At 34.8% G+C, this 13,927-nt stretch overlaps 1 protein-coding gene across 5 annotated transcripts in view; it reads right to left on the bottom strand.

The window, feature by feature from the left end:
• ARHGAP12 (Rho GTPase activating protein 12) overlaps nucleotides 1-13,927 on the bottom strand; it is a 99,657-nt gene that overhangs the window by 34,387 nt on the left and 51,343 nt on the right. For 3 of the 5 annotated variants that reach the window (XM_011977303.1, XM_011977304.1, XM_011977305.1), the window contains exons 4-6: nucleotides 12,948-13,088; nucleotides 11,390-11,470; nucleotides 2,351-2,476 (exon numbers count right to left, since the gene is read on the bottom strand). In XM_011977303.1, coding sequence (XP_011832693.1) covers nucleotides 2,351-2,476; nucleotides 11,390-11,470; nucleotides 12,948-13,088 — 348 coding nt within the window. The remainder of the gene's footprint in view (nucleotides 1-2,350; nucleotides 2,477-11,389; nucleotides 11,471-12,947; nucleotides 13,089-13,927) is intronic. The other 2 variants (XM_011977306.1, XM_011977307.1) reach the window with 1 other exon arrangement.

The raw sequence follows: 13,927 nt of genomic DNA, 5'->3' as shown, positions 1-13,927 counted from the left end.
AATAATGTATGTGCAACAATTATAACTATTATAAACAAGAAATAATTTTACATGTATACATTTATCTATATTTAGATATATGCATATAAATATACATCATATACATCTATGAAGAGTTATAGTAAAAACAGAAAAAAAAAAGCCAGAAACAGATGCATTCACACATACACATACACACATCTACCCCTCCAGGGTTATCTGTAAACTGAATTAGGACGTCATCACAACAACATCTGCTATACAGTAATAGATGGTTCTTGACTTATGATTGTTCAACTTTAAGGTGATGGGAAAGTGATAGGCATTCACTAGAAAACATACTTGAAACTTTGATCTTTTCCTGGGCTAACAATATTCAATATGACACTCTCTCATGAAGCTGCACAGAGGCATGTAGCCCCAGCTTCCAGTCAGCCACCTGATTACCAGGGTGAACAGATTACAAAGGTAAATAATTGATATTCTACAGTGTACCGTGCTACTGAATGATTTTGCCCAACTGTAGGTTAATGTAAATGTTCAGAGCACATTTAAGGTAGGCTAGGCTAAGCCACAATGTACAGTGGGTTAGGTGTATTACATGCATTTTCACCTTGTGGTATTTTCAATTCATGGTATTTTCAACTTATGTGGGTTTACTGGGATATAACCTCATCCTAAGTTGCAGAGCATCTGTATTAGGTTGCTGTGATTACAATTCGGTTATACACACTTCATCCCTTATCACATATTAGCTAGTTTGTTCTGGTAGTCAGTCCCTTTTTCAAAATCTCAAAAACTGCCCTATGTTAAGAGACTGATGCATTTGTTTGCAAAGGGTAAGGTGGGGGGTAAAAAAGACAATTCTACCAAAACTAAGTGAATCTCTAATCGCAAAAAAATCATATTCTCGCAACTCTAGGACAAGGAGATGAAAGAGGAAATGTACTAAGAACTGCATGTGAGTTATTTAAAGTAATAGATTGAAAAATAATTTTAAAAAATGAATTGAGAGATTAAAAAGGAGTAAGATTGATATTTTATGATGTTGAAAACAAAAGAAAAAGGAGTAAGAAATTTTAAATAAATTATCAAAATAATCATCCTATTTGTTCCAGTATGAAGAGGCGGTAGAGTTGGTTCAACAATGATTTGCCTTAGAACAGTATATATGGCATTTGGGAGATTCCTATTTATCCTGAATTGTAATCTGGTTCCTGGTTGAGTGAATTTTTCCTATTAGAAATCCCTAGGTGTTTTACTTACCTAGATTAATCTCAACACTAATATATTTTCAAGCATATCTTCAATAGCACAGACTCAGAATGTCATTCCTTTAATGTAGTCTCTACATTAAACACAAGATCCTTACAAAATAGAAGCTAGAAACAGGTGTGCCACTTTCATTGTTTTCTATTAGTCCATCTTACACACACGAAGAATACTGTTTCTAACACTCCACCTTTAAATTCAACAAAGATCAATTTTATAGTAACTTGTAGTACCAAAATATTATACTAGTTTTGACTGATCAATTGAGATTATTGATAAAGGAATTTAGGACTTAAAGTATCCAAACATAATGAAATATGCTATAGGGATAGTTCATTCTGTTTTCACAAACACACCTAAAAATTACAGAAAAACTGTAAATCATGCTACAAGAAGCCTGATGATTTAAAAAACCTTTACATTTCAACATTAGTATGCCTAATATTCTGCAAATTCATACTAAGTTCCCAACTTATCCCCAAAATGAAGCCACACTGTAAATAAGTAACTTGTAAAGGAGTGTTTAAAACATCCATTTTAATGTTTGCATTAAAATTCACCCTTTTTTGAAACAGAGAACATTACTTCTCAGATTGATAAAAGATGTGCTTTCTACAGAGAGCATTTAGAGAAACAAAGGGAATATAATTCCAATATTACCTGGGATGAGGAAAATTAATTAAATGTCTTCCCTATGAAACCTCCTAGAGACTGAAGACAAAGGATAACAGAAATGTGACTTTAAAATAAGATAAGCAAGAAAAATCTGTCACCTACTAGGATCAAATGTATCAAGGTACACAGATAAGTAAGCCACAGATAAGTCAGTCCATTGTGCAAAAACCAAAATCCTCAAAACCAAAACTTACTTCATGACAAACTGATGCTAAATACATAAAAATGTAGTCAATTTGATAAAAGAAAAAATAATGTAGTAATGTTTCAACATACATGCAGATCAAAAGCTTAAATTAGTTCAAAAGAAATCAAATGTTCTAGCAAAGAATATTTACTAAATACATGAAATATTAGTACAAATAGTTACAATTCACTGTACAATACAATGCAAAGAACTTGCCAAAAATCTCAACAGTCCTACCTTGTCATTAGTGTCCAATACAATGGTGCTGTGTCTCCACTTTGTTAATACTATTGGTTCTTGCAGCCGCCTATCCAGGCTCCTACTTTTAATTATTTCTCTTTGCTGCTGGGATGAAGCATTATACTAAAATAAAACAAAGCAAAAAACACTTTAGAAACAATAGAAATGAAAGTGGAATCTAAACATCCTGGCTCCAAATGACAAAGACTGTTAGGCAAAGTTCAACATATGACATCTCCATACATTTTCTAGCCTCAGTTTTCTCATCTTTAACCAGAACTGTGGCACAATTGAGAAGATCACAGACTCTGCTGTTACACAGACCAAGGTATTATCTTTGGCAAAATATTTAATCTCCGTCAGTCTAAGTTTTGTCAACTGTAAAGTAGATAAAACAGAAATATCATCTCATTCACAGAGTTGCTCTAAGGATCAAAGTATTAAAGAACAACATATTAAAAGAGTAGTACATTATCAATAAATATTAACTATCATAACTTATAAAATAAAATCAAATTAATTTTTCTACTTCTACTTCTTCTACTAAGCATTATTTTAAAAACCTAAACCAAAAATTAAATTCAAAATGAACTAGTAAGTTCTTTACATATTCTGGATTCTAAACCTTTCTAAGCTATGTGAGTTGAAGATATCTTTTCCTAGTCTGTAGTCCAGCTTCTCCCCTATGTTTATGACATCTTCTACACAGAGAAGGTGTTTTGTTTAATTTTAATGTAGTCACATCTGTCAATCTTTCCTTTTATAGTAGCCTTCTGAGTCTTGTTCAAGAAATCTTGCCTGCTCTGCAGATAAAGATATTCTTTGATATATCCTTCCACAGTGTTTAAAGTTTTACTTGCTATATTTATATCTTTAATCTAACTGAAATTAATCATTTAGCATGAAGTAAGGTCAAGATCTACATTTATTTTCATTTTTATCACGTGAAAACCAATAATCTTAGTAACATTCTTACTTAGTCCATGCTTACCCCACTGATTTGTTTTCTTTTTAGTTGTTGTTGCAGCATCTCAGATGACACAAACCAATGTTTGTTTGTTTGTTGAGAAAGGGTTCCTCTCTGTCACCCAGGCTGGAGTGCAGCGGCATGATCAGAGCACACTGTAACCTTGAACTCCTGGGCTCAAGAGATGTTCCTGTTCCAGACATTTGAGTAGCTGGGACTACAAGCGCATGCCAGCACACTTGGCTTTTTTGTTGTTGTTGTAGAGCCAAAGTCTCCCTAACCCCATTGATTTGTAATGCCACGTCTGAGCTTTATACATGAGCCCTTACTATCCCAACTTAATTACCATAGCAGGAACTCTATCTCTCCTGTCCCCTAACCACCAACTACTCCGTATTCAGGAATATGTTGACTCTTTATGGATATTTGTTTACAAATACAAATTTTAGGTTCTATTCCCAAAAAAAGTGAGGGAAGGGATATTAAACGGAAACGCATTGGACTTGTAGATTAATTTGGACATTGTTATAAAATTCAGCCTCCCAGTCCAAGATCATGATGGTATGCTACACCATTTATTTGGGTCTTCCTTTATTCTGCTCTGAAATTTTCTTTATTAAAATCTTACAGACCTTTAATAAACATGTTCTTAGTTACAACTCTTGTTGCTACTGCTGCTAATGTAAATAGTATCTTCATTGCTATCACATTTTCAAACTCACTTTTTACTAGACAAATGGGTAGTTTTCATGTTAATTTTATATCCAGCAACTTTGCTGAACTCTCATCAGTTTTAAGTTTGTAGGTTCTCTTAGGATTTTCTAATAATAATAATAATAATAATAATAATCTATTGCATCTCTTCCTTCTTAATTCCATTATTTCTTTCCGTTTCTTAACTGTTGACTAGAAGCTGTGATAGAAATGTTCTAGTCTAGTCCCTAACTCTAATGGGAAAGCTTCTGTAATCTCGCCATGAAGTATGAGATTTACTGCAGATTATTTAATAGATAATCTTTAGCATAATGTGTCATTATAAGAAAGTGATTTTCATCTGGGCTCGGTGGCTCACGCCTGTAATCCTAGCACTTTGGGAGACTGAGATGGGTGGGTCACCTGAGGTCAGGAATTTGAGACCAGCCTGGCCAATATGGTAAAAGCCTGTCTCTACTAAAAATACAAAAATTAGCCAGGTGTGGTGGTGCAAGCCTGTAGGCCTAGCTACTTAAGAGGCTGAGGCACAAGAATAGCTTGTACCTGGGAGGCGGAAGCTGCAGCGAGCCGAGATTTTGCCACTGCATCCCAGCTTGGGCGACAGAGTGACAGTCTGTCTCAAAAAAATAAAGAACAGTGATTTCCTTACAGAAGCATATTCTTGGATCATAGTGGTTTTATATCCATTTTGCAAATCTTTTAACAGGTGTGTTTAGAGCATTTACATTTAATGTGATTCTTTATAATGTTAGGATGTAAGTCTGGTATTTTATCGTTAATTTTCTGTCTGTTTCTCCTTTCCTACCTTCCTGTGGGCTACTTGAGGAATTTTTACTATTATATTTTAATATATCTACAGTTCCTTGAGCCTCTCGTTATACTTTTTTAGTGCTTGCTCTAGGGATTACAATATACATAATTTATCAGTCTACTAGTATCAACATTTTACTACTTCAAGTGGCATACAGAAACCCTACTAAAAATTACATCCCTTTACTCATTCTTTATGAAACAGTTGTCTCAAATATCACTACTGCATATCAGGACTACTTCAGAAATATTATAATTTTTGTTTTAAATATCAAAGACAATTTTAAACACCCAGGACAAAAGTCCCCTCAGATATTCACCCTTTCTGTTGTTCTTTATTCATTCCTGATATTGCAAGTTTTCTAATCACTTCCCTTCTGTTTGAAAGACTTCCTACAGCAACTCTTTGAAAGCAAGACTGCTGGGGATAAATCTTAGTTTAGTTTAATTCTGAAAATGTCCTTATATTTACTTTCATTCCTGAAGGATATATTTTTGCTGGGTGTAGAAGGGTTCACAGTTCTTTTCTCCTAGTATTTGAAAAATGTTATGCCACTTCTTTCTGGCTTCCATGGCTTCGGACAAGTCACTTCATTCAAATTATTACCCTAAAGGTAATGTGTTGTTTCACTGAAGGGCTTTCAAGACTTTGTGGGGCGAGGGTGAGGGTCTTTAGTTTTCAGAAATTTTGATTACAATGAGCCTGGATATGGATTTCTTTGGGGTTACACTATCTAGTGTTTATTCAGTTTCTTGAATCTGTTGGTTTGTCTTCTGCTGAATTGGGGGCATTTTCAAACACTACTTCTTCCAAGTATTTTGCTGCCTTACATTCTTTCCTTTCTCCTTCTGGAACTTCAATGAAAAGGAAGGTTAGCTCTTTTGTATTTTCCCACAGGTCTCTGAGGCACTGTTCATTTTGTTTTAGAAATCTATTGTCTCTCCGTTGTTCAGACTAAATAATTTCCACTAACCTATCTCCAAGATCATGAACTCTCTTCTTTTACTTCCATTCCATTATGAGCCATCCAGTATTTGATTTTTGGCTCTAGGATTTACCTTTGTTTTTTCTGTATATCTTCTATTTCTTTGCTGAGACTTCCAACCTCTTATCTCAAGTGTGTTTATAATTGCTTCCTGTAGCACTTTTATGACAGCTGACTTAAAATCCTATGGGATAATTCATTTATTCTTGTCATCCTGGTGTGTCACCAACCTACTGTCTCTTCTCATTCAAGTTCAGATTTTCCTGGTTCTTGGTATGACAAGTAATTCTATGTTATATTTGGGTGTTTTGAGTACTGTAAGACTTTGGCTTCCATTTACACATATTTTAACAGGTGGTGAACCCCATTTACGTCCAGAATGCACATCTCGGCCTGCTTTTATGGCCCATAGTTCAAAGGTCAATTTCATTTTAAAAATCTTTTCATTGCTGTTCTGATCTGCCCTGTTTGTGCACTACCTAGAGGCCAGTCTGAAACCTGGGCAGTACTCCACACCATGTTTCAGTTCTCAAAGGTTTTGCTCTGCTAATTCTGCTTGCTTTCATGTGTAGGCCACTGGGAGTAGTGTCTAGGACCTTACACACAGTTTAGAAAACCCTTTCTCTGGCTCCTTCCTCTCCACAATCCTCTTCCCACACACTGCTTGGGATAGGACGGGGTGTTGCCTTGTTGCTGTTGTCCATTTAGTGCATAGGGAGGATGAATCACAGGGTTCCTTGCATGCACTGTGGGTCTAGTCAACAGGGCTCCACCCCATGTTCCACAGTACCCAGGCAGGGAGCAGGAGAGTGCTGTTTCAATAGTGCCGGTTAGGGATGACTGACTGGGCTTCATAACACATTGTGCACAGTACATCATGCAGAAGGATATGCTTTTGTGGTGTTCACCTGGAACACAGTAGGTATAATAAACAGAGACGGTGTGCTTTACTTGGCTTAAAATGTTGATCATGTGTTACCACAGATTTTTGGGTTGGCTAAAAACTGTCTGATCTAGAGGGGCTTATCTGGACAAGTCTGTCCCTCATCCCCCTCCTGGGACTGGGAGGCTAGCCTGGGCACATTCTTCTCGTGGCAATGGTAGAGGTGCAAGAGCAAGCCCTGACTATAAGCCCATTTCGATACTCTCCTTGTGTCATATTTGTCACATCCCAGTGAAAGCAAGCCACACAGCTGAACTCAGTTAATGACAGGACAATTTGGGAGGCCACCACAAAGAACTAATACTAGAGTCATAATGGATCCAATGATGCCATCTACTGCACTGTGATGGCTTTTAAGATTGTCTCCTTATTGTGAAGTTCTGCAGATCCAGCAAAATTTGTTGACATGTTGATTTATTTGTATTTATCCTTGACAGTATTCAAAGCATATTTTCTAGTTAAAGATTCGTGTCTTCCTTCAATTTTAGAAAATTCCTAGAAATTATATTTTCAAATATTGTTTCTACACCATTCTTCCATTTTCTTCTTTTGGAATTCCTAATATATGAATATAGAAAACTTTCAACTCATCCTCCATTTTTCTTAACTATGCTTTCATATTTGTTAGATTTCCATCCCTGTCTAAAGTTCATACTACTGACTGCATTTTTTATGTGAATAACTATGTTTTTTCATCTTGAAGATTTCTAATTTATTCTTTATCACATTTACCTATTCATGTATGTTTTTATTTTTCCTAATTTCTTGTTCTTTTTAAATGAAAGCCTTCATTTAATTCTGTTTATCCACAGCATAATTTTAAGCCTTTATTAAATTATTAAGAACATTACTTTCAGCTGGGCACGGTGGCTCACGCCTGTAATCCCAGCACTCTGGGAGGCCAAGGTGGGCGGATCACAAGGTCAGGGTTCGAGATCAGCCTGACCAACATGGTGAAACTCCATCTCTATTAAAAATACAAAAATTAGCCAGGTGTAGTGGCGTGTGCCTGCAATCCCAGCTATGCAGGAGAATCACTTCAACCTGGGTGGCGGAGGTTGCAGTGAGCCAAGATCGCGCCACTGCACTCCAGCCTGGGCAACAGAGCGAGACTCCGTCTTGAAAAAAAAAAAAACATTACTTTCATCTGGAGTGAATACCATGTTCTGATTCTTGATTTTTCTTATGTCTATAATAATAGCATTGGATTTCTTCATGCATTTTATTTCAAATATTGAACGGCAGACTTCATTTTGAGTGGGGAATGTTTTGTTTTCTCTCTCTTCATTTACTCTCCTTTATTTCTTTCTCTCAATCCTCCTTCCTGTCTAACAGTTTTGTGGTTCCCTTCCCCTACACCTAACCCAGAGTGTGTGTATTTATATATACATATTCTTTTTTACTCAGCTGTCATATGAACATGTTTCTTCTTTCCAAACTTACAACAAAAATTTTTAGGGTAAAGACCGTATCCTATGTATCTGCATTCATCAAAACATATTACATAATACTGAACACCAAAACGTGTTCAGAAAATAGTAAATTAAATTTTAGTATCTGCATGGTTACAAGCTTAACAGATTTATCTTAGACTTACTAGTAAGTGCTAAGTTGCTTAGAATGCAGAATGTAACCTGGAGTTGTCTTTATCATGCAGTAACAATCTATGAAATAGTGACTCTACAACATTTTTCCTTATTTCCTCATTTCCACTGTATTTAATTCAAACTTCTTCATATCCAATTTAATCGACAGTTAAAGAAACTGTGAAGACCTTCTGAGGCTTTATGCTAAGCAGCAAATGGTAGCAGAAAATGAAACAGTATCACAAAACTGAGGATTCAACGCTGGTCACAATCAGCACACATTTCCATTGCTGTAAAATACCCTTTGAGGTCTTGATATTATTCAGACTCTTGCCTCTCTTCTTTTTTTCATTAAAGGCATCTCTGAAAGTAAACAGGTTTCCCAACACAGCCTATAGTTCTTCTGACCAAGGAAATCACATAATTGAGTTATAAAGAAACCCAACAGGAATATTTAGCTACCAGTTAAGGCTTCAAATTATTCCTGATATTAGGCTATCCTGGGACTCTCTCCCTTCAAAGGACCCTGACCTGGGACAAATCACTCAAAAGCAGCCTTGTGACTGATGTCATTACTCTAGGGAATCAGAAACCACTGTGAAGAAAGACACAGCAGACGAGTCCTCCAAAAACTGAACTGGTATTTGAGGTACTGGTAAGAGTTACAATTCAAATCTATCAAGTGGAAAAAAAAATTAATCTGTTTATTTAATTATTATATTAATAAAAGATTGGTCTTCTATAATCTAAATCGTTTTCAGTGAACTAAACCCTGAGCAGATTTTTCTTCTGGTTCCTTCAAGTGGAAATCAGAGCTCGTATTTTATAAGCATAACACTTATTAGAACAGCCTAACAGAACCAATCCCTGTTATATACAATTTTCAATACTGAATAATTACGTCCCTCAAAACAATATTTTTATCCCAACATATAAGTTATTACATATTTTCATCGTCATGATCCATAAAATTCTTCTTTCCAAATTAATAACTATATATGTTTTTTTATAAATGGTACCAATTTTGAAAAGTAATATCTGAGGTATTCTATTACTTCTTCCCAGCACATTAATAAAATAAATTGCTTATCTTATTATGTTTATCTCCTTTCCCCTAAAAGTTCGTAACAGTCTTACTAAGCTTGAGGTATCATTTTCCCACTTAAAAGTGTTTTATTGGAAGACAATGAAATATTTGGAAAATAAAATGGTGGGTTATTTAACTTTTTATAAAATTTAACTTTAAAAAACTGTTGCTAGAGTATCACAACTGCTAAGCTACGGTTCTTAAAAACATTACGGAGTTCTGACTGCCTGGCACAACTTCAAAGTTTCAAGGGTAAATAAGGTTTTATCTTCAGAATCACATTCTAAAAATACAAATTAATAATAATGAAAATGAAAAAAATCCACAAGTGTTTTATTGAATTACGTTTCATAATTTTAAAGAGTAATGAGATAAAACATTCAACCCTGAAATACATGATTTGTGGTACTTTTCCATAGACTTTTTATTTGGATCTTTTTCATTCATGGTATTTTATGATTGATCAAGTAAAACCACAATGTGGCAATATTAATATCTTCATAACTTTTTATACAGAAGCTCTTATAATTAAAATATAAAAATTATCTTCACTAATACTAATATGTTCAGCTGAAAATAGTATTTTTAAAAACAATCCTATTGTACAAACGTAAATTTTAATGACTCCTAATTTAGAAAGTGTAATTTAAACAATAAAGTGATTTAAAATATGGAATAGTTTTTCCTGCTGAGCTGAGCAAAGAGAAAGTAAGTACCTATGTAAAACGTGTGATAAAGGATCAAAAAATGCTTATCTGAAGATGTGACAAGTTTTTTAAACTACAAGAAAATTCTGAGGCTATGCTTCATCAACAAATTAATCAAAGGCAGCAGTATTTCCTTTATCTATCTCCTCATCCCCCACACCCATGAACTTTTCCATTATAGCCACCTACACATTGTTCCATGAGATTACAAAATTGTAAAAGCCGTCAACTACAAAGGAACTCTCTTCTGCTACTTGGTCAACTCAGACTCATAAAGGTATTCTTAAAAATCAATTACAGGATATGTATTTCATTTTCATCCTATCCATATCAAGCCTTAGAATTTCATAAAATAATTAAAGGCCAGAGAGCATTCACATATAGAAGAAAGCACTATTAACACTAGTTTACTAGATTAGTGTTTCCCAACTTGTCAATTTAGTAACATCTAGTGATTTTTTTCTATATCCATGTTTCATTTATACTATTAATATTCTTCTTTAAATTGATTTACTTTGGGGAAAAGACAAATTTTAAAAACTAAAGTATATGTAACAATTGACACCACATATTTGTCTACTAATTAACAGCTGTTTTCTAGAACATTAAAATAATGCACCAATTAAAATTCAAATGTTTGTTCATATATCACTTAAAATTATCTCAATCACCAATAGTGATGTGCATATGACCACTCTGAAACCTACCACCTTAGATAAACTCAGCCCTGGTACACTTGTCCAGAAATGAGATGTCCAGCTAAATCATAAGGACATCTTATCACACGTTGCCTGTATCTCAACTAATGTGTGGCTCAATCATACACACATTTACATAAGAGGATAAACCTGAATACTGAGTTACTTTTCTTTCTTTTAAAAAATGATTAAATATAAGAACAACTTTATGTAGAAAAATCAATATACTCAACACAACTAGATAAGATGACATTATTGGTATTCAAGAGAATTCCTATTTCCAAGAATAAGGAAAGGCCAATTTCAAGTTTACCTAAAAGATATTCTGAATAGGAATAATCAGTATCACACAGTGAAGATACCTGTACATCTTAGAAAACTTACACCACTCACAGTATTCTCAGTGAATTCCGAAAAAATTATTCTTTCTACTTTGTAAAAGTATAATAAAGACTTTACAATAAATCTGCTGAAACCATCTCCAGGTATTACTTCATCTACTATTTTTAAATAGAAATTCGGTGTCAAGGTTTATTACCTTTGGCAATTCCCATTCCGACCGAGATCCGTCTGCACTGTAGTAATACTGTCTACCCTGATCATCAATATGCTTGAGCCACTATAAAAACAGAACAGGTGTTATTAAATTTAAATAAAAGCAAGTTTAAGCTACTACTATCAGAGATACTAGATTTAATTTTTATGAATTTTATTCTACTTGCTCAGTAACACTGCAACAAAAATTTTTTTTTTTTTTTTTTTTGAGACAGAGCTTTGCTCTTGTTGCCCAGGCTGGAGTGCAATGGTGCAATCTTGGCTCACCACAACCTCTGCCTCCCGGGTTCAAGCAGTTCAAGCAATTCTTCTGCATCAGCCTCCCGAGTAGCTGGGATTACAGGCAAGTGCCACCACACCCAGCTAGTTTTGCATTTTTAGTAGAGTCAGAGTTTCTCCATGTTGGTCAGGCTGGTCTCGAAATCCTGACCTGAGATGATTCGCCTGCCTTGGTCTCTCAAAGTGCTGGGATTACAGGCGTGAGCCACCGCGCCTGGCATGCGACAAAAATTTCTAACTAATTATACTAATAGACTTGCATTTTAAGTTTGGTAAGAATAAATATACTCATTATTAAACATGACTTTATTTGCCCTCTCTATCCTCCAATGTCTGGCTAGTTGTTCAAGCACCACTTAACAACAAGCAACATACGACATAAAGATACACAGATGTACGAATGCACTGGTACACAGGTACACTCCCATCTGAAAACAGGTTTGAGAAACTGACAAAAGGGAAACACTGTTCAATTAAATGTACAACTAAACCATTTAAAGCCCCATTTCATGCAAACCTTTAGGAATTACTTCCTATGGCCAAACACAATAAAATTTAAATAACAGCAACAACAAAACATCATGCAATAAAACACAGGGAATATGAGGGGAAAAAAGTATTGCTAATACAAACATATGAACTTGAGTATGAAATAAATGAAAAAACTGCTTCCATATGTTCCAATGTCAAATAATTGAGGCAGGAAAGAGGGATAAAAGCCAAGCCCCATTTATTCCCAAGCACATCTTCTCTGAACATGTACTACCAACCAGTTGCTTTCTCAAATGATACCAGATGCAATACACACACAAAATGTCAACATTCATTTCCAAACTAATCATAAAATACTAGATTGATGGTTTTTGTTTTACATAAATTTGATTGTAATAGGAAAAGGAGAATAGGCAGTAAGGCGATGTACGATAATGGCACAGAGAGAAAACCATTTCCAAAAAACTATTCCCCCAGAAAAATATAAAGAAATATGCCTATTGAAGAAATCTAAACAAATGACATTCAACAGGTGTACTCTTAAAAGGTCTTTCATGGGTATCAAGAGCATAAAAATCACTATCATCCTTAGCAGTTTAAAACCATTAATCAGTAGTTAGACTGAGTTTTCATATTGTCAATTGGCATGATTATAAAGTTACAATGAAGACTATTTTCATGTTTTTTAAAATACTACTAAACCTTCAGTACACAACTATTTTATGAGAGAATTCTGCCAAAAAACACTAGATGAGAAAAAAAGAATGTACCTTTTCATTAGTATAGTCACTGGTATATAAGGTATGCCCACGTTCATCCAACTCTTCTGACCAACCCCTTGGAGGAGAACCACACTGACTATCTGACTGGTTGTAAGAAGTGCTGTAGTAGTTTTCTTCGGATGAAAGAAGCTACAAATAGTCAGAAACATAAGGATTTTTCTTCTTTGAATATAAATATGAATCGGCTGAAAATCTAATAAATCAATTTTACTTGAGTATAAGTACTAAGATAATTTAAATATATTTGAATATTTGATTTTGAAAGTAAATTGATAAGTCTTTAAATGGTACATTGTAAGAGGTGAGGTAAAATTAACAGTGGTTATTTTATCACATTAGTGCAACCCTAGAAAAATTCATCACAATAAAACTAAAAACAGTGTTTTCAGACTAAGGAGCGCTCGAATGTTATTTAATGTTGTTTTTGGCTGAAATCAAGTTTAAAAATGAAAGGAGTAGGTGTGTGTACACATATGTATGTGTAAACAAGGGAGGAGATGAGGGAACTGCATTAGACTGAGCTCCCCCTCATGTACCACAAGCACATAGCCACATGCAAGGTAAACAACATTGCTAAATAAAGATATCTCGGACTATTTTTCTATAATTTGTGTTATAATTTAGTGGTAAATTTTCCTAACTCATTCAATCAAATGCCTATTAAAGACTACTGGAAACTAAACTTCAAAACAAGAAAAAATAACATTGAGCAAATTCAAACACAATACAGAGAGACAAATAAAAAATTCTGTATGAAAATAGTATAGGGGCCAGGAGCGGTAATTCACGTCTGCAATCCTAGCACTATGGGAGGCCAAGGCCAGAGGATCATTTGAGTACAGGAGCTCAAAACTGGCCTGGGCAACATAGTGAGACCTCATCTCCATTTTTTATTCAAAAGGAGGAGGAGGAGGAGGAGGAGGAGAAAGAGGAGGATGGGGAGGGGGAGGGGGAAAGGGATGGGAAGG

This window comes from Mandrillus leucophaeus, unplaced genomic scaffold, assembly GCF_000951045.1.
Source record: "Mandrillus leucophaeus isolate KB7577 unplaced genomic scaffold, Mleu.le_1.0 Scaffold178, whole genome shotgun sequence".
In the NCBI taxonomy this organism is placed as follows: Eukaryota; Metazoa; Chordata; class Mammalia; order Primates; family Cercopithecidae; genus Mandrillus; species Mandrillus leucophaeus.
Note: the sequence above shows the minus strand (reverse complement) of the source record. Positions and strands in the feature narration are given on the sequence as shown.